The sequence below is a fragment of the Oncorhynchus tshawytscha genome, linkage group LG13 (genome assembly GCF_018296145.1).
Source record: "Oncorhynchus tshawytscha isolate Ot180627B linkage group LG13, Otsh_v2.0, whole genome shotgun sequence".
Lineage (NCBI taxonomy): Eukaryota > Metazoa > Chordata > Actinopteri > Salmoniformes > Salmonidae > Oncorhynchus > Oncorhynchus tshawytscha.
Genome location: NC_056441.1, coordinates 49,363,332 through 49,383,737, shown reverse-complemented (window position 1 = coordinate 49,383,737; position 20,406 = coordinate 49,363,332). Strand labels below are relative to the sequence as shown.

Below are 20,406 nucleotides of genomic sequence, written 5' to 3'. Positions count from 1 at the left end.
GCACTGCGGCCGCAGACACAGGTAACCCCAGCGACGAAGGTGCAGGAAGATCAAATCCAAATTGTATTAGTCACATGCACCGAACACAACCGGTGTAGACCTTACAGTGAAATGCTTACTTACGAGCCCCTAACCGACAGTGCCGTTTCAAAAAATACAGATACGAATAAGAGAAAAGTAGCAAGTAATTAGAGGAGCAGTAGAAAAATATGTGTATAGTCTGGGTAGCCACTTGACTAGATGTTCAGTCTTCTGGCTTGGGGGTAGAAGCTGTTTAGAAAATAACAATAACATTGACAACCAACCCGTCTATAGAGCCAGATTAAACATTTTAGCTTCACTGTCCAAGTAAATATGGAGGAGAGTGTATATAATATTCACTTTTACCTTCATTCTCTTGATTCAGTTCATCCCCTTATTTCATGTACCTCAGCTCCACTCTCTGTTCCACCACCATGTCTCGCAGCGCTCTCGGCTCATCCTAGATGTCAGAGTTGGTGGCAGTCTGGTCAATTGACTGTGCGTGGGCTGTCTACAGCTTCAGTCTTTGGGCTCCTGAGCTTAATTTCAATCCACTCTCTCTCTCCCTATCCACTTTCTCCCTGAGCCCATGCCTCAAACAAACACAACAGGAACACCAGCAGAGCTACGGCACACTTCATTCTAAAATGACACCTCTTCAGAACTAATGGGAGCCTAGTCTCATCTGGGCTCAGTCCCCACTTCTTATACAGACTGGTCTTGGTGAACCAATACTTGGGAACTGAACACTTGTCTACGGTGGTCTAAGGCACTGCATCTCAGTACATAGCCAAGGTGTTACATAACACAGGTAAAAATGACTTTATGCCAAGTCGGCCGATTGTGACACAGTCAGAGCTCTACAGAACTTTTCCTTAAGTGAAAAGTCATCAAGGCGGAGCTCCACCTCGTCCTTGGGTAGAAAGGCATCCAGCCAGAGCTCCATCTCGTTTTGGGGTCAAAGGGCCTCTAACCCAAGCTCCACAGATGGAGTTATACCTTCTCCTTGAATGGAAGGGCCTCCAGCCAGGGATACACCTCGTCCTTGGGTGGAAGTGCCTCCAGCCAGAGTGACGGGGTCCAATCTTGCTTCCCTTGGGATGTGGTCTGCCCTAAAAGGCCAGTGGTCCTGCCATTCTGAATGACTTAATCCTCTTTGTGCCTTGAGGCACATAAGGCCTACACAAGAAAGCGCCAGTGCTTCCATTTTGCGGCCTTCTTAGTTGGGGTTCCCCAAGTCAGGCTACACTCCATCATTCTAATTGTTCTTCTGCATGTCACAGCCATTCTGACTACACTACCGGTCAAAAGTTTTAGAACATCTACTCATTCAAGAGTTTTTCTTTATTTGTACTATTTTCTACATTGTAGAATAATAGTGAAGACATTAAAACTATGAAATAACACACGTGGAATCATGTAGTGACCAAAAAAGTGTTAAACAATTCTAAATATATTTAACATTTGAGATTTTTCAAAGTAGACACCCTTTGCACACTCTTGGCATTCTCTCAACCAGCTTCATTAGGTAGTCACCTGTAATGCATTTGAATTAACAGGTGTGCCTTCTTAAACGTTCATTTGTGGAATTTCTTTCCTTCTTAATGCGTTTGAGCCAATTAGTTGGGTTGTGACAGTGTGTGTATGGGGGGGTATACAGAAGATAGCCCTATTTGGTAAAAGACCAAGTCCATATTATGGCAAGAATAGCTCAAATAAGCCAAGAGAAATGACAGTCCATCCTTACTTTAAGACGAAGGTTGAAATGAAGATGAAGGTTAAAATGGAAAATTTCAAGAACTTTGAAAGTTTCTTCAAGTGCAGTCGCAAAAACCATCAAGCGCTATGATGGAACTGGCTCTCATGAGGACCACCACAGGAATGGAAGACCCCGAGTTACCTCTGCTGCAGAGGATACGTTCATTTGAGTTATCAGCCTTAGAAATTGCAGCCCAAATAAATGCTTCACAGAGTTCAAGTAACAGACACAACTCAACATCAACTGTTCAGAGGAATCAGGCCTTCATGGTCGAATTGCTGCAAAGAAACCACAACTAAAGGACACCAATAATAAGAAGAGACTTGCTTGGGCCAAGAAACACAAACAACGGATATTAGACCGGTGGAAACTTGTCCAAATTGGAGATTTTATGTTCCAACCACCGTGTCTTTGTCAGACATGGTGTGGGTGAACGCATGATCTCCGCATGTGTATTTCCCACCGTAATGGAGGAGGAGGTGTTATGGTGTGGAGGTGCTTTATGGTCTGATTTATGGCACACTTAATTCAAGGCACACTTAACCAGCATGGCTACCACAGCATTCTGCAGTGATACTCCATCCCATTTGGTTTGGGCTTAGTGGGGCTATCATTTGTTTTTCAACAGGACAATGACCCAACATACCTCCCAGCTGTGTAAGGGCTATTTTACCAAGAAGGAGAGTGATGGAGTGCTGCATCAGATGACCTGGCCTCAACAATTACCCGACCTCAACCAAATTGAGATGGTTTGCAATGAGTCGGACCTCAGAGTGAAGGAAAAGCAGCCAACAGGTGCTCAGCATATGTGGGAACTCCTTCAAGACCGTTGGAAAAGCATTCCTCATGAAGCTTGTTGAGAGAATGCCAAGAGTGTGCAAAGCTGTCATCAAGGCAAAGGGTGGCTATTTGAAGAATCAAATATAAAGTATATTTTGATTTGTTTAACACTTTCTTTTGGTTACAACATGATTCCATATGTGTTATTTTATAGTATTGATATCTTCACTATTATTCTACAATGTAGAACATAGTAAAAATAAAGAAAAACCCTTGAATAAGTAGGTGTTCTAAAACGTTTGATAATAGTGATAATTATTAGTGATAATAATGGTAGAAACCTCCACTGTGCAGTCAATCATCTCCAAAATGAAGGCCACCACTTGCTGCCTTACTCCCTACTCAAAACCGGTTCATCTAGCTTGCTTATGTTTGTTCAGCCAGCGTCACCACCCTGATCAACAAGTTCCTTCTGACCTGAGAGGTATCACTGATCTTCAAAACAGCTGCAGTCACCCCCTTACCCGAAGAAATCCAGGCAATTGAATGCAAGCTTTAAAAAAATTAAATCTAGCCTGTCTATTTATGGGTTGACATATGCTTGACTTGCTCAGTTTCCCACCACAAAACACCAAAAATAGTAGAACCAACTCACCTGCTTTTAATCTAGGATTGGACTGTGATATGTTTAAATAAATACAACGTGTATGCCCCTACACCGAACATTCGAATAAATAGATCCTATAAAATAATTGTATCTCACATTATTACTCTACACGAACTTAGTTATCAGTTGACCAAATACATGCTTCTCTGCTATTTCATATTTGTTCATGAAACTTGTAAATAAATCCAACCGAATAGAACATATTCGAATAGAACATTATAGGCTATTAACTTGAAAAACTTCACCGTGCACGTTTTTGGAGCGTTCAACCTACAAAGCATTCCTGAATAAGGATTCCATGAATATGACTCGTTGTCACCACAGCAACAACGGGACGCCAAGCAATGCGCAATTGCTTGTAGGCATATCGATTGTAGAGGAATTTTGCAGCAGAATAATGCCTCCAAAGAAGAAGAAAGGGAAAAGTAATATCAATAAGCCCAAGACCAAAAATAAGAAAGCTAATGAGGGTATGTTTATTTGTTTTCTCAGGGCTGCTTACTGTTACATTTTCGATTTAATATGTTTAATTTTCGTAATTATTGAAAACCTTATTTTGCCTGTTAGAAAGAGCGCACACTTTTAACTGGGCTCTGCATATCTGAGGATTGTCTAATTCACTGTGTTCATGCAGGGGGAAGTGAATTGGAGGAGAAGTACAGGCGAAGTGCATTGGATGTAACAGTTCTGAGGGACCATCTTGGTGAGAAAGCTACATTGCGGCCACTTCTCTAGAGCTCCTAAAATGTGTTCATTAAAAGCAGAGCAGCGACTCTAAAATGTAGGCTATTCTAGGGGAACCTTGGTATGTTTTTGCTACAATCATCAAATAAGTCAGTTAAATCAGTTCAACTCAATTTATGTATATATATATATATATATATATATTCATATATACATATATATTATAAATTCATGATAATCTGGAGATTAGAACAAATGAACTAGCCTGGGTGCCGCCTGTTTCTGCTCTCTTGTCAACTTCTTATGGAATAACAGTGGAGAAGGCAAGAGCACAACACATCTTTTGACTAGGCTACCTATCAGGAAGTTAAAACACTTAACTCAAATAATTACACAGGGATCCCACACCACTTCTGATATGTACTGATTTCAATGTGAACAACTATGAATTGATGGAACAATAACTACAAAGTTATTTTACACACTGATCAAATACATACTCCATGTGTGACAGCTCTGCGAGGGGATGTGGCACAGCAGGCCCAGTCCATCAGTCATGACCTGAGATCTCGTATGCGGGACATGGAGCAGGAGCTCCACCATGAGAGACTGGACCGCAAAGACGTCAATGCAGGTTAGTGGGAGGGAACAATGTCAAACACACACATACGTATATGCACACAGTAACGCACTATATACACACACACACACACACACACTCAATATGCATACTATCGTGCTCCACACTGTCGTGCTCAGAGTGCATTCTCCGACCACGTTCTCTTGAGTACATTCTTGTGAGGACTAGAGTGTGGAGAATGCATCAAACGATACATTTGAGAAGGACTCGGACTCCCCCTACTGTATTACCTCACACTTCACCTCCCCATTCACTGAACCTTCTTCCAAGATATACACAAAAAGCAACCGTTTTACTTCCTAATTATCATTATCAGATAGATATGTGAATCGTAATAATCTAGCTAGCCAGCTAGTTAAACAGGCAATAATAACCTAAAACTACTGTTGTGGAAGGTAGATGTACATTTTCCTTGGGTGGCTACCAATACTTCATGGCTAGTTAGCCAGTTAGCCCTATTGACTTACTATGGACTTACCCATTCACTGAACCGTCTTCCAGCCAGGACAACAATGGCAATAGAGACAAAACAAGATATACACAAAGCAACCGTTTTACTTCATAACTATCAGCTAGCTATATGTGAATCGTAATAATGTAGCTAACCAGATAGTTTAACAAGCAAACATGACCTACAACTAATATTATGCAAGAGAGTAAATTCTTAGACCTATTGACTTATTATGGGCTTGCAATCTACAGTACATAGGCAGGTAAACATGCCAAAATGAACACAGCATGTATTTATTATAGTATCAACATAAAATATTGTAGTCAGGCAACATATGAGATGTGAATAGGCAACATTTCATTCCGAAGGCGGAGAGTATTTTCTCTCAGCTCAAATAATGGCCGCCATTGATTTCAAGAAATGTTGCTTTATTTTTTTATGTGGTTGCGTCATATGTCTTTGCGTACTTTCCGTTGAAACTTATGTACTAACGGAATACGCATTCTGGAAGTGTCCTCTGCTCCGTTTTCGCATACTTTGATTTGGACTCATACTCCTACCCTCCCGTGGTCCAATTTGCGAGAGCGGTAGTATGCATTTTGAGAAACACCCTAGGTGTCTTGAAAAGCGCTTAAAATTAAATGGATTATTCTTTATTATTAGTAGGTAGCTCTTTAGGTAATATGTAATACTGTCATACCTCGCAGATCTCACCCGTCAGCATAAGACCATGCAAACCGACATGACGGTCAAAGTGAAAAGGCTGGGGGGTGAGGCCATTTTGCTGCGAGAACAGCTTGGTAAGCTATTGAACACATGTAAGCTTCCTACAGTATAGCCAGTTCATTCAAGCTGCAACAATCGTTGTTTTAGTAAGAATCAGATACATTGTAAGTGATGACTGTTTGTGTGTGTGTGTGTGTGTGTGTGTGTGTGTGTGTCTGTCTGTCTGTCTGTCTGTCTGTCTGTGCTCAGCTCAGTGTCAGGAGGAGTTGAGGGCAGAAAGGAAAGCGCATGAGCAGTTGCAGCAGGAGAAGGATACCACAATAGCTGACTTACAAAACAAACTGGACGACATGGAGACCAACTACGAGAAGATTCTGCATGTGAGTGAACTGATTTCAGCTCATCAAAGGGGGCTTACGTTGTAACATTATCACAGGGAACGAGTATGAAAGGAATGCAAACACGTGTGTTAGTTGCCTGAAGAAAATGAATGTCGGGCAATGATATTGATGCTTTTGCTACCACGGATTATGTCTTTGATAGCAACGTGTGCTATACGTGTGATAACGTTTGAGATATTATAGGTATGTCTTGTCTTTCTCTTCAGGAGAATGATTCCCAGTGGGATTCCCAATTGGCACTATTTTTCCTGTATGGTGCACTACTTGGCTCTCGTCAAAAGTAGGGAATAGAGGGCTTTTTGGGACACACACCCTCTCTCTGATATAACAATTTTTGATTGACCCCTACCAGGACACTTTGGACAGTTTGACCTCCCAACTGGCTGAGGCTCGACTGCGGTGGGAGCATGAGAGTACTGTTGTCCATCAGGAATACAAAGAGCTGCTCTCTGACTTTGGCTTGAACTCACTGGACATCTGAAAGGCTCTTATTATGTAACCAGGGCCCGTATTCATAAAATGTCTCAGGGTAAGAGTGCAGATCTCGGTTCCATGTCCACCCCCTTTCACCCCCCTGTTCATGTACATTTCATTATAATCTAAAAGGCAAAATGGATCCTAGATCAGCACTCTCACTCTGATGATCTTTATGAATACTGGCCCTGATCACCACCACATTGTGTCATTGCTACGATAAGACCAGGCACACCAGGGGCTCGTATGTGTCAAGCATCTCAGAGTTGGAGTGTTGATCTAGGATCAGTTTTCTATTTTAGATAAGAATGAATAACATTACATGGACAGTGAGGACCTGATCTACATCAGCACTCCTACTCTGTGACACTTGACACACATTATGGTAAAGTAAATAGATCGATTCCATGTGGATTTGAAGTAATTCATAACGAGAAGGAAAACTTAATGACAATAATGTAACAACCAGTGTTTGATTCATTTGGTTACTGTGTCTTTCATGATGTATAATACTTCTTAAAATACTTCTTAAAAACATGCAGTTGTTTGATTTTCTTCCTATAGTTATTGTGGTATTGATGGTCATTCACAAATATTACGTTTTTGAGTCTTTGGGGTGACACAAATTGTCATTTGAAATGATCCACAGTAACTTACATACTAACTCTCAAACTAATGGCTATTGTTTGAGCGGGAAACAACTACTGTGCATTGATGGGCTTTTTTACTCTTACAACACATATTTATGGAAGTAAGGAAGTTAGCTTATGTATCGTACATTTCCACCAGGGTGCGTCTTCCATTTTTCCTGATAGTCATTCAGGTATTTTATTGAACACTACCTTTTCATGTCCACTAGATGTGGCTGATCATGGCACAACACTAGTCTCAATGTCAACAGTGAAGAGGCGACTCCGGGATGCTGGCCTTCTAGGCAGAGTTCCTCTGTTCAGTGTCTGTGTTCTTTTGCCCATCTTAATATTTTCTTTATATTGGCCAGTCTAAGATATGGCTTTTTCTTTGCAACTCTGCCTAGAAGGCCAGCATCCCGGAGTCGCCTCTTCACTGTTGACGTTGAGACTGGTGTTTTGCGGGTACTATTTAATGAAGCTGCCAGTTGAGGACTTGTGAGGCATCTGTTTCTCAAACTAGACACTCTAATGTACTTGTCCTCTTGCTTAGTTGTGCCCCGGGGCCTCCCACTGCTCTTGTTATTCTGGTTAGAGCCAGTTTGCGCTGTTCTTTGAAGGGAGTAGTACACAGTGGTGTACGAGATCTTCAGTTTCTTGGCAATTTCTCACATGGAGTAGCCCAAGAATAGACTGATGAGTTTCAGAAGAAATTGTTTGTTTCCAGCCATTTTGAGCCTATAATCGAACCCACAAATGCTGATTGCACCAGGTACTCAACTAGTCTAAAGAAAGCCAGTTTTATTGCTTCTTTAATCAGGACAACAGTTTTCAGCTGTGCTAACATAATTGCAAAAGGGTTTTCTAATGATCAATTAGACTTTTAAAATGATAAACTTGCTGATAATGAGCCTCTGTACGCCTATATAAATATTCCATTAAAAATCTGCCATTTCCAGCTACAATAGTCATTTACAACATTAACAATGTCTACACTGTATTTCTGATATGTTTTTATGCTATTTTCATGCACAAAAAAAGTGCTTGTCTTTCAAAAACAAGGACATTTCTAAGTGACACCAAACTTTTGAACGGTAGTGTTTACATACAACGAAAATAAAACGATTCAAAAATAGATAGAGGAAATGGGAAACCAAAAGGTACAAACAATGGAGTGTAAAAGACAAATGATTAAAAAGAGCCATGGCCCAGTAAATGTGATTTTGTGTAGCTAGATTAAACCTAATATTCCCTGAGGGAGAAGGGATAAACAGACTTATCTTCCAAGACTGTTCATTTGTGAGTCGTCTACAAGGACTTTACTCTCGTCTCACATTACCCTAAGGTTTTATTACCCTAAAGATGAGAATTTTAAAAAACTGCACAAGTTCTTTAGGCTAAGTTTGTGCTTACAACCAATGAACACATGATGAAGTCTGAAACTTTATCTGAGCGTCAATATTTGCTTCTTCAACCAGAAGAAGCACTTTCTCCACTGGGGCCTGTAGGTGTCTCTGCTGCTTTCTGCTGTTTTCCTTGTGCTTCCACAGCAGCTAACGATCCACACTTCCCTTAAATTCAATCCAATAAGAAGTATGAACCCAACTTCATTTTAGTCATGTGTGTGTACACGCATTGCAATTAGTTTGTTGCTTTAGTGGCATAAATCATAAACAACTGAGACATGTTTCTTGAGTGAATCGCAACTCCACAAGTAGACAGAAATCACCAGACTCTGTCCTCGGTCACATTGGTGGGAAGGTTAACATGAGCCGTATGACTTCCCTGGTTCACTCCGCCAACCCGGATGTCCTAGCCGGGTCTCAATCCTGGTTCAGGAAGGCCACAAAAAATCTTGACATTTCCGTCCCTAACTTTTCCGAAAAGATAGAACTGCCAAAGGCGGCGGAGTTGCAAAAGACTGCAGAGATAACCTGCAGAGTTCTGTTATACTATTCAGGTCTGTGCCCAAACAATTCGCACTTCTACTTTAAAAAAATCACCTTTCCAGAAACAAGTCTCTCACCGTTGCCGCTTGTTAAAGACCCCCTTCAGCCCCTAGCTTTGTCCTGGACACTATATGTGAATTGATTGCCCCACATCTATCTTCAGAGTTTGTCCTGTTAAGTAACCTAAACTGGGACATGCTTTAACACCCCGGCCGTCCTACAATCTAAGCTAGATGCCCTCAATCTCACACAAATTATCAAGGAACCTACCAGGTACATCTCTAAATCCGTAACCATTGGCATTCTCTTAGATATCATCCTGACCAACTTGCATTCTAAATACACCTCTGCTGTCTTCAACCAGGATCTCAGAGACCATTGCCTCATTGCCTGCGTGCATAACGACCACCCCTCATCACTGTCAAACGCTCCCTAAAACACTTCAGCGAGCAGGCCTTTCTAATCCACCTGGCCCGGGTATCCTGGAAGGATATTGACCTCATCCAGTCAGTAGAGGATGCCTGGTTGTTCTTTAAAAGTGCTTTCCTCACCATCTTAAATAAGCATGCCCCATTCAAAAAATGTAGAACTAAGAACAGATAGCCCTTGGTTTACCACAAACTTGACTGCCCTTGACCAGCACAGAAGCATCCTGTGGCATTCTGCATTAGCATCGAATAGCCCCCGCGATATGCACAATTTCAGGGAAGTCACGAACCAAAGTCAGTTAGGAAAGCTGAGGCTAGCTTTTTCAAGCAGAAATTTGGATCCTGTAGCACTAATTCCAAAAAGTTTTGGGACACCGTAAAGTCCATGGAGAATAAGAGAACCTCCTACCAGCTGCCCACTACCCTGAGGATAGGAAACATTGTCACCGCCGATAAATCTACGATAAACGATAATATCAATAAGCATTTTTCTACGGCTGGCCATGCTTTCCTCCTGGCTACCCCTACCCCGGCCAACATCTCAGGACCCCCTGCAGCAACTTGCCCTGCTTCTCCTTCGCCCAAATCCAGACAGCTGATGTTCTGAAAGAGCTGCAAAATATGGATCCCTACATATCAGCTGGGCAAGACAATCCGGACCCTCTTTTTCTAAAATGATCAGCCGAAATTGTTGCAACCCCTATTACTAGCCTGTTCAACATCTCTTTTGTATTGTCTGAGATCCCCAAAGATTTGAAAGCTGCCGCGGTCATCCCCCTCTTTAAAGCGGAGACACTCTAGACCCAAACTGTTATAAACTTATATCCATCCTGCGCTGCCTTTCTAAAATCTTCAAAAGCCAAGTTAACAAACAGAACACCGACCATTTCGAATCCCACCGTACCTTCTCCACTATGCAATATGGTTTCCGAGCTGGTCATGGGTGCACCTCAGCCACGATCAAGGTCCTAAACGATATCATAACCGCCATCGATAAAAGGCCTTGGCCGTCTTCATCGACCTGGCCAAGGCTTTCGACTCTGTCAATCACCACATTCTCAATCACCGCAGACTCAATAGCCTTGGCTTCTCAAATGACTGCCTCGCCTGGTTCACCAACTACTTCTCAGATAGAGTTCAGTGTGTCAAATCGGAGGGCCTGTTGCCCGGACCTCTGGCAGTCTCTATGAGGGTACCACAGGGGTCAATTCTTGGCAGACTCTTTTCTCTGTATATATCAATGATATCGCTCTTGCTGCTGGTGATTCTCTGATCCACCTCTACGCAGACGACACCATTTTGTATACATCTGGCTTTTCTTTGGACATCATGCTAACAAACCTCCAAATGAGCTTCAATGCCATACAACACTCCTTCCGAGGCCTCCAACTGATTTTAAATGCAAGTAAAATTAAGTGCATGCTCTTCAACCGATTGCTGCCCGCACCCTCCCGCCCGACTAGCATCACTACTCTGGATGGTTCGGACTGTGAGAATATGTGGACAACTAGAATGTAAACTCTCCTTCCAGACTCACATTAAGCATCTCCAATCCAAAATTAAATCTAGATTTGGCTTCCTACTCCTTCACTCATGCTGCCAAACATACCGTCATAAAACTGACTATCCTACCGATCCTTGACTTTGGCGATGTCATTTACAAAATAGTCTCCAACACTCTACTCAGTAAATTGGATGTAGTCTATCACAGTGCCATCTGTTTTGTCACCAAAGTCCCATAAACTACCCACCACTGCGACCTGCATGCTCTCGTTGGCTGGCCCTCACTACATATTCGTTGCCAAACCTACTGGCTCCAGGTCATCTATAAGTCTATTTTAGGTAAAGCTCCACCTTATCTCAGCTCACTGGTCACCATAGCAACACCCACCCGTAGCACGCGCTCCTTCCTCCGCCTTTCCTTCCAGTTCTCTGCTGCCAATGATTGGAACGAATTGCAAAAATCACTGAAGCTGGAGTCTTATATCTGCCTCTCTAACTTTAAGCATCAGCTGTCAGAGCAGTTTACCAATCACTGTACCTGTACACAGCCAATCTGTAAATAGCACACCCAACTACCTGGTCCCTATAGTGTTACTTATCCTCTTGCTCTTTTGCACCTCATTATCTCTACTTGCACATCATCATCTGCACATCTATCACTCCAATGTTAATGCTAAATTGTAATTATTTCGCCTCCATGGCCTATTTATTGCCTTACCTCCCTACTCTTCTACATTAGCACACACTGTACATAGATTTTTCTATTGTGTTATTGACTGTACATTTATTTATGTGTAACTCTGTGTTGTTGTTTTTGTTGCACTGCTTTGCTTTATCTTGGTCAGGTCACAGTTGTAAATGAGAACTTGTTCTCAATTGGCCTACCTGGTTAAATAAAGGTGAAATAAATCAAATAAATAAAAGTTTAAAAAAGACTAAGAGCCATAGAATCTTCATTACAGGAAACAGTATTGAGTTTTTGGGCAAAACCCAGTATCATCCCCATCCTATCTAGAGAGAATTCTATTGCCTCATTCAAATCAGAATGGTTCCAACTTCCATGGCGATGTCAGGGGAGTCACACATGGACTGCAGAGAGGGAGGCCCTGATCCTAGACCAGCACTCCTTCTCTGAGACGTCTTATGAATACAGGCCCTTGTCTAGCGAGGCATCTGCATGACGATAGAAAAGGAGAGGGAGAACCTGGGTTGGGTAACAATATAAAGAAGTTGTAGCCATCTCTGAGGTGTCATCGCTGCAGTCATGGATAGAGATAGAGAAAACCCCATTGAGGAAATGCAGACAGATTGAGTTGTGAACAGGGTTGCAAATCTTTAGTAATTTGGGTAGTTAACAGAAAATGTATGGCAATATATCGTAACCTTGGTCATTTATACTTGAATAACTTGAATCCATATACAGTATTATTTATATATCTGTGTCCATAATGTCCATGAGTTCTAGTAGATAGACCATATGGTTCAAGAGAAAATAGCCTAATTAATGAAAAAAAGCTTCTAAATCAACAATGGCATTATTTTCAATTACCTCTGCAACTCATTCAACTATTGACTTTTTTCGCAACTGCCACCAGTTTGATGCCAAAAAATGTACACCAAATACATATTGACATACAGTACCAGTCAAAAGATCGGACACACCTAGTGATTCAAGGGTTTTTCTTTATTTTTACTATTTTCTACATTGTAGAATAATAGTGAAGACATCAACACTATTAAATAACACAAATGGAATCATGTAGTAATCAAAAAAGTGTTAAACTAATCGACATATATTTTATATTTGAGATTCTTCAAAGTAGCCTTAAGAAGGAAAGAAATTCCACAAATGAACTTCTAACAAGGCACAGCTATTAATTTAAATGCATTCCAGGTGACTACCTCATGAAGCTGGTTGAGAGAATGCCAAGAGTGTGGAAAGCTGTCATCAAGGCAAAGAGTGGCTACTCTGAAGAATCTCAAATATATTTTGATTCGTTTAACACTTTTTTGGTTAATACATGATATGTGTTATTTCATAGTTTTGATGTCTTCACTATTATTCTACAATATAGAACATAGTTCTTTTTTTAAAATAAGAAAAACCCTTAAAATCTTAAAATCACTTTATTGTGCACACAATGTCCAACTTAAATTTGACTTCCGCTTTTAACCCAAACCCTCTGTAAGACATACATATATATATACATATACAGGTTTTGGAGAGGTTCGGGGGCTGCCACACTGTGTTGTGGTGGATTAAGGGCCTTGCTCAAAGGCACAGAGGCAGGCAATGGCATCTATGATTTGACACCAGCAACCCTTCAGTGGCCAACTCACTTCCCGCCAGATTTTTCCCGTCGGCCCCCGGGATTCGATCTAGCAAACCCTCCGGGTGCTGGATCGCCCCTCTAACTGCTAGGACACCTGCCAAGTTACCTGTGAATATTGTTCACCATACGTGTGAAAATTTTACATGGCTTGACAACGTTGAATAAAGACAATAGGACAAACAGGAAACCCTCAGATCGGCGGTTTATGTTTTAAGAAATGTATTTATATTGGAATAAAAATGACAACATAAGAAAATAAAGCATATAAAATATAGCAGCCAAATCCTGCCACCCTACTCAGGGTCTCCCAGTGAAAGTCTCAGAGTGCTAGTTCTACATGACGATTCCTCTTCATTCCAATTCAACTCCCTTTAGCCTTCAAGGTAATTGGCAATCTTATTCCAACTACGCTTGATTGAACGTCTGTAAATGTTTTCGATGCATAAAAGTTGGGAGCACAGAATCCCACTATCCATTCCCTAAACTCGGGAGTTCATCCAGCTGACCCCACGTTGTCTCAGCGTCTGTCCCAAACGGCGGCCTATTCCCTGTATAGTGCACACTTCTTTTGTCCAGAGCGGGGAATAGCAAAAGGGTGCCATTTTGTATGCAACCTCTGTGACCTAGCAACTACATACAATCTCCTAATAGAAAAACCTGCAGATTGAATGTTTGAATGCATCATTATTCATCATGCCTGTAGACGTGTGTGCAGTATGTGTGTGCTTGTATGTGGACGTGTGTGTGTTCACACAAGTTCAATTTGATGTGGATACTGGTTAAGGTGAGGGCTTGTAGAACAAAGAGCCCCTGGAACCTCCATTGGGAAACCCTTGTTGAGCATTCTGTATTCACACACCTACGACAATAAAGTTCCATAAGAGGATTAACACTATAGCCTCTATATGATATAACAATGAGCGCTGTACAGCTTATTCTTTAACCCCTCTCTCTGTATCCTTAGGAGCTCAAAAAACAAACACACTGTACAGCAAACACCTCTCAGAGAATAGTCATACAGCAAAACCAGGACGACTTCACTCACAGGGTAAAGCTTCTCGTAGAGCATTAAACAAAATGTATTTACGGGTATTCACATTGTATGGAAACATGTCGGACTGGTCTTCAGTGGTAAAATGAACAGACATGGGAAGAAATCAAATCCTTTGAAAACAGATGATGATCCTAAGTCTATTTGTAAAATCAAACTAAGGAAAAGTATGGCTGTGCATACCACGAGTAAATGAATTGTTAAGTTGCAACACCATATTTGGTGTAATTGAGGGACTTTTAATGGGGAATATGAACTTCATATTTGTTGAATGTGGCGGCATTGGCTACTAAAGGAATTCACTAGCGATTTTCTAGTATTGAAGCAAGAGAACATTCTTAAAAAGTGGTATTCAAAGCTAGGCTGCAGTGGGGTCGGCAAAATGTAGAAAACAAAACATAATATATATATATATATATATATATATATATGTATACTGTATATACAGTGGGGCAAAAAAGTATTCAGTCAGCCACCAATTGTGCAAGTTCTCCCACTTAAAAAGGTGAGAAAGGCCTGTAATTTTCATCATAGGTACACTTCAACTATGACAGACAAAACGAGAAAAATAAATATATATAATAAATATTTTTTTTCCAGAAAATCACATTGTAGGATTTTTAATGAATTTATTTGAAAATTATGGTGGAAAATAAGTATTTGGTCAATAACAAAAGTTTTTCTCAATACTTTGTTATATACCCTTTGTTGGCAATGACAGAGGTCAAACGTTTTCTGTGAGTCTTCACAAGGTTTTCACACACTGTTGTTGGTATTTTGGCCCATTCCTCCATGCAGATCTCCTCTAGAGCAGTGATGTTTTGGGGCTGTTGCTGGGCAACACGGACTTTCAACTCCCTCCAAAGATTTTCTATGGGGTTGAGATCTGGAGTCTGGCTAGGCCACTCCAGGACCTTGAAATGCTTCTTACGAAGCCACTCCTTCGTTACCCGGGCGGTGTGTTTGGGATTATTGTCATGCTGAAAGACCCAGCCACGCTTCATCTTCAATGCCCTTGCTGATGGAAGGAGGTTTTCACTCAAAATCTCACGATACATGGCCCCATCCATTCTTTCCTTTCCACGGATCAATCGTCCTGGTCCCTTTGCAGGAAAACAGCCCCAAAGCATGATATTTCCACCCCCATGCTTCACAGTAGGTATGGTGTTCTTTGGATGCAACTTAGCATTCTTTGTCCTCCAAACACGACGAGTTGAGTTTTTACCAAAAAGTAATATTTTGGTTTCATCTGACCATATGACATTCTCCCAATCTTCTTCTGGTTCATCCAAATGCTCTCTAGCAAACTTCAGACGGGCCTGGACATGTACTGGCTTAAGCAGGGGGACACGTCTGGCACTGCAGGATTTGAGTCCCTGGCGGCGTAGTGTGTTACTGATGGTAGGCTTTGTTACTTTGGTCCCAGCTCTCTGCAGGTCATTCACTAGGTCCCCCCGTGTGGTTCTGGGATTTTTGCTCACCGTTCTTGTGATCATTTTGACCCCACGGGGTGTGATCTTGCGTGGAGCCCCAGATCGAGGGAGATTATCAGTGGTCTTGTATGTCTTCCATTTCCTAATAATTGCTCCCACAGTTGATTTCTTCAAACCAAGCTGCTTACCTATTGCAGATTCAGTCTTCCCAGCCTGGTGCAGGTCTACAATTTTGTTTCTGGTGTCCTTTGACAGCTCTTTGGTCTTGGCCATAGTGGAGTTTGGAGTGTGACTGTTTGAGGTTGTGGACAGGTGTCTTTTATACTGATAACAAGTTCAAACAGGTGCCATTAATAAAGATAATGAGTGGAGGACAGAGGAGACTCTTAAAGAATAAGTTACAGGTCTGTGAGAGCCAGAAATCTTGCTTGTTTGTAGGTGACCAAATACTTATTTTCCACCATAATTTGCAAATAAATTCATACAAAATCCTACAATGTCATTTTCTGGATTTTTTTTTCTCATTTTGTCTGTCATAGTTGAAGTGTACCTATGATGAAAATTACAGGCCTCTCTCATATTTTTAAGTGGGAGAACTTGCACAATTGGTGGCTGACTAAATACTTTTTTGCCCCACTGTATATATACAGTATATACACACTGAGTGTACAAAACATTAACACCACCTTCCTAATATTGAGCTGCACTCCCTTTCACCCTTAAAACAGATTCAATTTGTCAGGGCATGGACTCTACAAGGTGTCGAAAACGTTCCACAGGGATGCTAGCCCATGTTGACTCTAATACTTCCCACAGTTGTGTTAATATGGCTGGATGTCCTTTGGGTCGTGGACCATTCTAGATACACACGGGAAACTGTTGAGCGCCAAAAACCCAGCAGCAGTTCTTAAAACACTAACTGGTGCGCCTGGCACCTACTACCATACCCCATTTAAAGGCACTTGAATGGGGTATGGTAGTCTTGCCCATTCATTCTCTGAATGTCACACATACACAATCCATGTCTCAATTGTCTCAATGTTTAAAAATGGTTCTTTAACCTCCTCTCCTTCATCTACAGTACACTGACTGAAGTGGATTTAACAAGTGACATCAATAAGGCATCATAGCTTTCACCTTGATACACCTGGTCAGTCTATGTCATGGAAAGAGCAGGTGTTCCTAATGTTTTTTACACTCAATCAGTGTATATTAGGAACAAAACATTATGAGTACAGATTATTGTATGGAACAATATTAAACATTTTCTGAGAAAGATAATTAGAAAATATAATTTTATTGAGTAAATGTATTGATTGGTTTCTGTATATGAGGAAAATGCAATGAATTTATGGTTTATTGTTGATGTAATAAACATAATGATTTTAAGGTTGTGCCATTATATTTGAGGTGGGGTCGCAAGAAATTCTTGGGAAGAAAATGGTGTCCCCAGAAATTCTGGTGGAAAAAATGTGTGCCCCACTGAAAAAGTTTGAATACCACTGTTCTTAAGAGACCTTTTGCATTTGTGGCCTGCTGCCGTAAGGGATATAGATTAAGGCATTATGAAAATAGACAACAGTTCCTTCTACAGTCTCAGACCCTCATTGACCCAAACTAAGCTATCTGCTCAGCCATTTCATTAACATCATTGTAAAAATGCATGGCCTAGGTCATACACTTTCAACCAAGTACACTAAGGCAGGAGAATGCATATCCTGTGCGGAAATCCGGTGTTTGACTGGCACTTTGTATAGATGCCTTGAAAAGCAATTTTGGAGATGAATGAAAACAACTTAATAGTGGATTTAATTCAAATGCTGAAATAGTCCCTTCAGATTAAAGGTTCAGGTTTTAGATTGGATGTGACAAATACAAATTAACCTGACATACCTGGACGCCTCCAATCGAATACTTTGTCAAGATGGCCTGGTTTCAGGCACTCTTGACATACGAGTGGCACACCCCTTGGGCATCGTCAAGGAGACGGATCCATCAACAGACAGACCACAGTTGTTCACTTTCGCCCACTCATTTTAGTCAATTTAGTAGAAAAGCACAGACAAAACAATGAATCCCAAGGACACCACCAGCAACGTATAAAACATTCAACTTCCTAAAGGAAAATGTGTAACACTACATGCCACATCAATGAATTTGCGATATGGTACATTGACTAAATCAACTTGAATGAACACATGGAGAAAGTACAGCTTTGCTCCTACAAATCCAATCTGATGGGGATGGCCTTCATTTCTTTACAAGGATTGTATTCATTAATTAAGGCATGTGATGGAAAACGCTTTTTAAAAAAAAAGAAAAAATGGCAAAGGAAAATTCAAATGATTGTTTCTTATTGGACAAGTTCAAGTAGGCCCTCCCTGTTTCAGTCCTTTTTGTTCCGTTTGGTGCCAAATGAATACGGTCTCTGCTGATGGTTACAGGGATTAGCTCACCCCAAAATTGAGGTTTGTTATCATTGGGAAATCTGCAGGCCTATATCCTAAATTAATGTGAATAATTGGCACCATATCCTTTTTCGAAATTATATTTGTGGAATTTACAAAATGGGGATCCAGGAACAAATGTCACATAAAAGACTTCAAACCCCTCAGACTTATGAAAAAGTCAGACAATGTTTCATTTTGGGTGGAGTCTTTAATAAATCAGAGTAAAATTCCTGTAGAAAACATTTACTGGGAGTTTTAATTTGTTCTGGAATGTGTTGAATTCTTCCCAATGCCACCATCTCAGTATGACTACCTCTGCAGTGTGACTATCTGCATTGGCTGCGTGTATTGTTTGTGTGCGATGAGTCCGTGTGTGTGTGCACATGCCTGTGTGCCTGCATGTGTGACTGTGTGCATTTCTGTGCGTGTGCATGAGTGTGTAGTGCATGCCGCAGAGATTGTGTCTGAGTCATGTCGAGGCAATGGTGCAGCACGATGACAAAGAGAGTGAGTTGAACAGAGGGAATGGAGGGCACAAATTGTAAATAGCAAACCAATACCAATTTCTTACAGTATATGGGATTCATATGATACTGTATACCACAGTGGACAATGGAAAGAAACTCAAAATGGTGGTATGTAGTGGTTCCTGGTATTGTTTATGACTTGTGATCTGGGGGCAATATCAAGAGACAGGGCCCACACATGCGCAAAGGGAACGAATGAGGACTATTTCTGATTACATTGGGGTTCTTTGTGTCTCTGGGCAAATTGTTTGAACGGGAAACTCATTCTCCCCTCCAATCATCAGCATCACACCTGCTGACATGCGTTGCTGTCTTTCGGAAATATGTTGCAAACACATGTTCCATATAGAATACGGTCACTATTATAAAACAAGTAATTGTGTTTGTCTTCATGTTCAGTTCTCTTTCCCGTCGCTCAATATCCTCGGTTTTGTCGGCACTTGGAAGTCTTTTTCTATGTGTTCTCTGTTTGTAGCTCTGAAAAGGCAATAATGTCCACAGTTCTCGGGAAAATAAAAAATTGTATCGTCTCAGAGAACAATAGAAGAGTAACAATATGATTAATATCAAGAACACAACAAAAGGACAAATAATTTATAAACAAATCAACAATTAGCACGAGTGACAGAAAATACTGCATAGTACAAATGCCCCGTAACCTGTGTCCTTCACATCCTAGACAGGGCATAGGGCCTTCGAGACAGACAGCCCATACAGAGAGGTCGTGTCCCACCTCACGGACTTCCTCTGGTAAGTCTCTATGGACATGTACAACGGGAGTTCCAACACTAAGCCCAGGGCATCATTCCAGAGCTCCACTCAACTCAAAGATCCCTTCCAGGGGGGACGTGCCCAGAATTTCCACAGCCGAAGCCAACGCCCCAGCCACCGTCCTCCCAGATGAAATACACCAGGATCAAGGCAGCTCCTGTCACAGTACCACATGACCTTTCCATGATGACCCCCTGTTGCCCTTGTGGAGATGTGCCTACTGGGTACAGTGGGTGTGTGGTGGTCTAGGTAGGTAAAAAGGGTTGTCAAGGGGGAGGGGGTCATTGTTATTCGGGTTCGCTGCTGTTGGTCGTTTTCTCCCACTCTATGCTCTCCTCGCTGTGGGTGGGCGAGGCGCCGTGGCTGGGGCCTCCCCCGGGACGCATGGCGCGCAGCCCCTGGAAGCGCCTGCACTCGGGGCAGATGCGGATGTGGCTGCAGCCACGCGCCACCAAAGCCGCCTCCTGCGCCAGTCTGTGGGAGAGGGGCTCGGAGAGGGGCAGGCCGGCGGCAGCGCCACACAACTTGCCATTGCTCAGGCTGACAGCAGCCGCCCTTGCCCGGCGCTCTTCCAGGGGCAGGGAGCGAGGACGAAGCATGGTTGTCCCCCGCCGACGCCTCAGCTGTAGGCTGTCCCGGCACAGGACGATCCCCTGGAGCTCCCGTAGCATCTCCTCACACACCGACAGCTGCAACACACACAGGGAGAGAGAGGGAAGAGAGAGAGGC

General features: G+C 41.9%; 2 protein-coding genes across 3 annotated transcripts in view; one reads left to right on the top strand and one right to left on the bottom strand.

Moving 5' to 3' along the window:
* The first annotated feature begins 3,554 nt into the window (after positions 1 to 3,554).
* On the top strand, positions 3,555 to 7,452 carry ccdc153 (coiled-coil domain containing 153). Of its 2 annotated transcripts, none has more exons than XM_042294998.1 (6): positions 3,555 to 3,697; positions 3,862 to 3,930; positions 4,426 to 4,545; positions 5,710 to 5,802; positions 5,978 to 6,108; positions 6,482 to 7,452. In XM_042294998.1, the coding sequence occupies exons 1-6, from the start codon at positions 3,625 to 3,627 to the stop codon at positions 6,608 to 6,610; spliced, it is 615 nt and encodes a 204-aa protein (XP_042150932.1). In that variant the 5' UTR covers positions 3,555 to 3,624; the 3' UTR covers positions 6,611 to 7,452. The 2 variants fall into 2 exon arrangements, with proteins under 2 accessions (XP_042150932.1, XP_042150933.1); XM_042294999.1 differs by having other exon boundaries at positions 6,336 to 6,624.
* A 12,370-nt stretch (positions 7,453 to 19,822) lies between these two features.
* Positions 19,823 to 20,406, bottom strand: part of LOC112244702 (glutamate receptor ionotropic, kainate 4) — a 439,406-nt gene continuing 438,822 nt past the window's right edge. Inside the window, exon 21 of the mRNA XM_042295838.1 lies at positions 19,823 to 20,366. Within this exon, the coding sequence (XP_042151772.1) occupies positions 19,965 to 20,366 (402 nt within the window). The 3' untranslated portion in view covers positions 19,823 to 19,964. The remainder of the gene's footprint in view (positions 20,367 to 20,406) is intronic.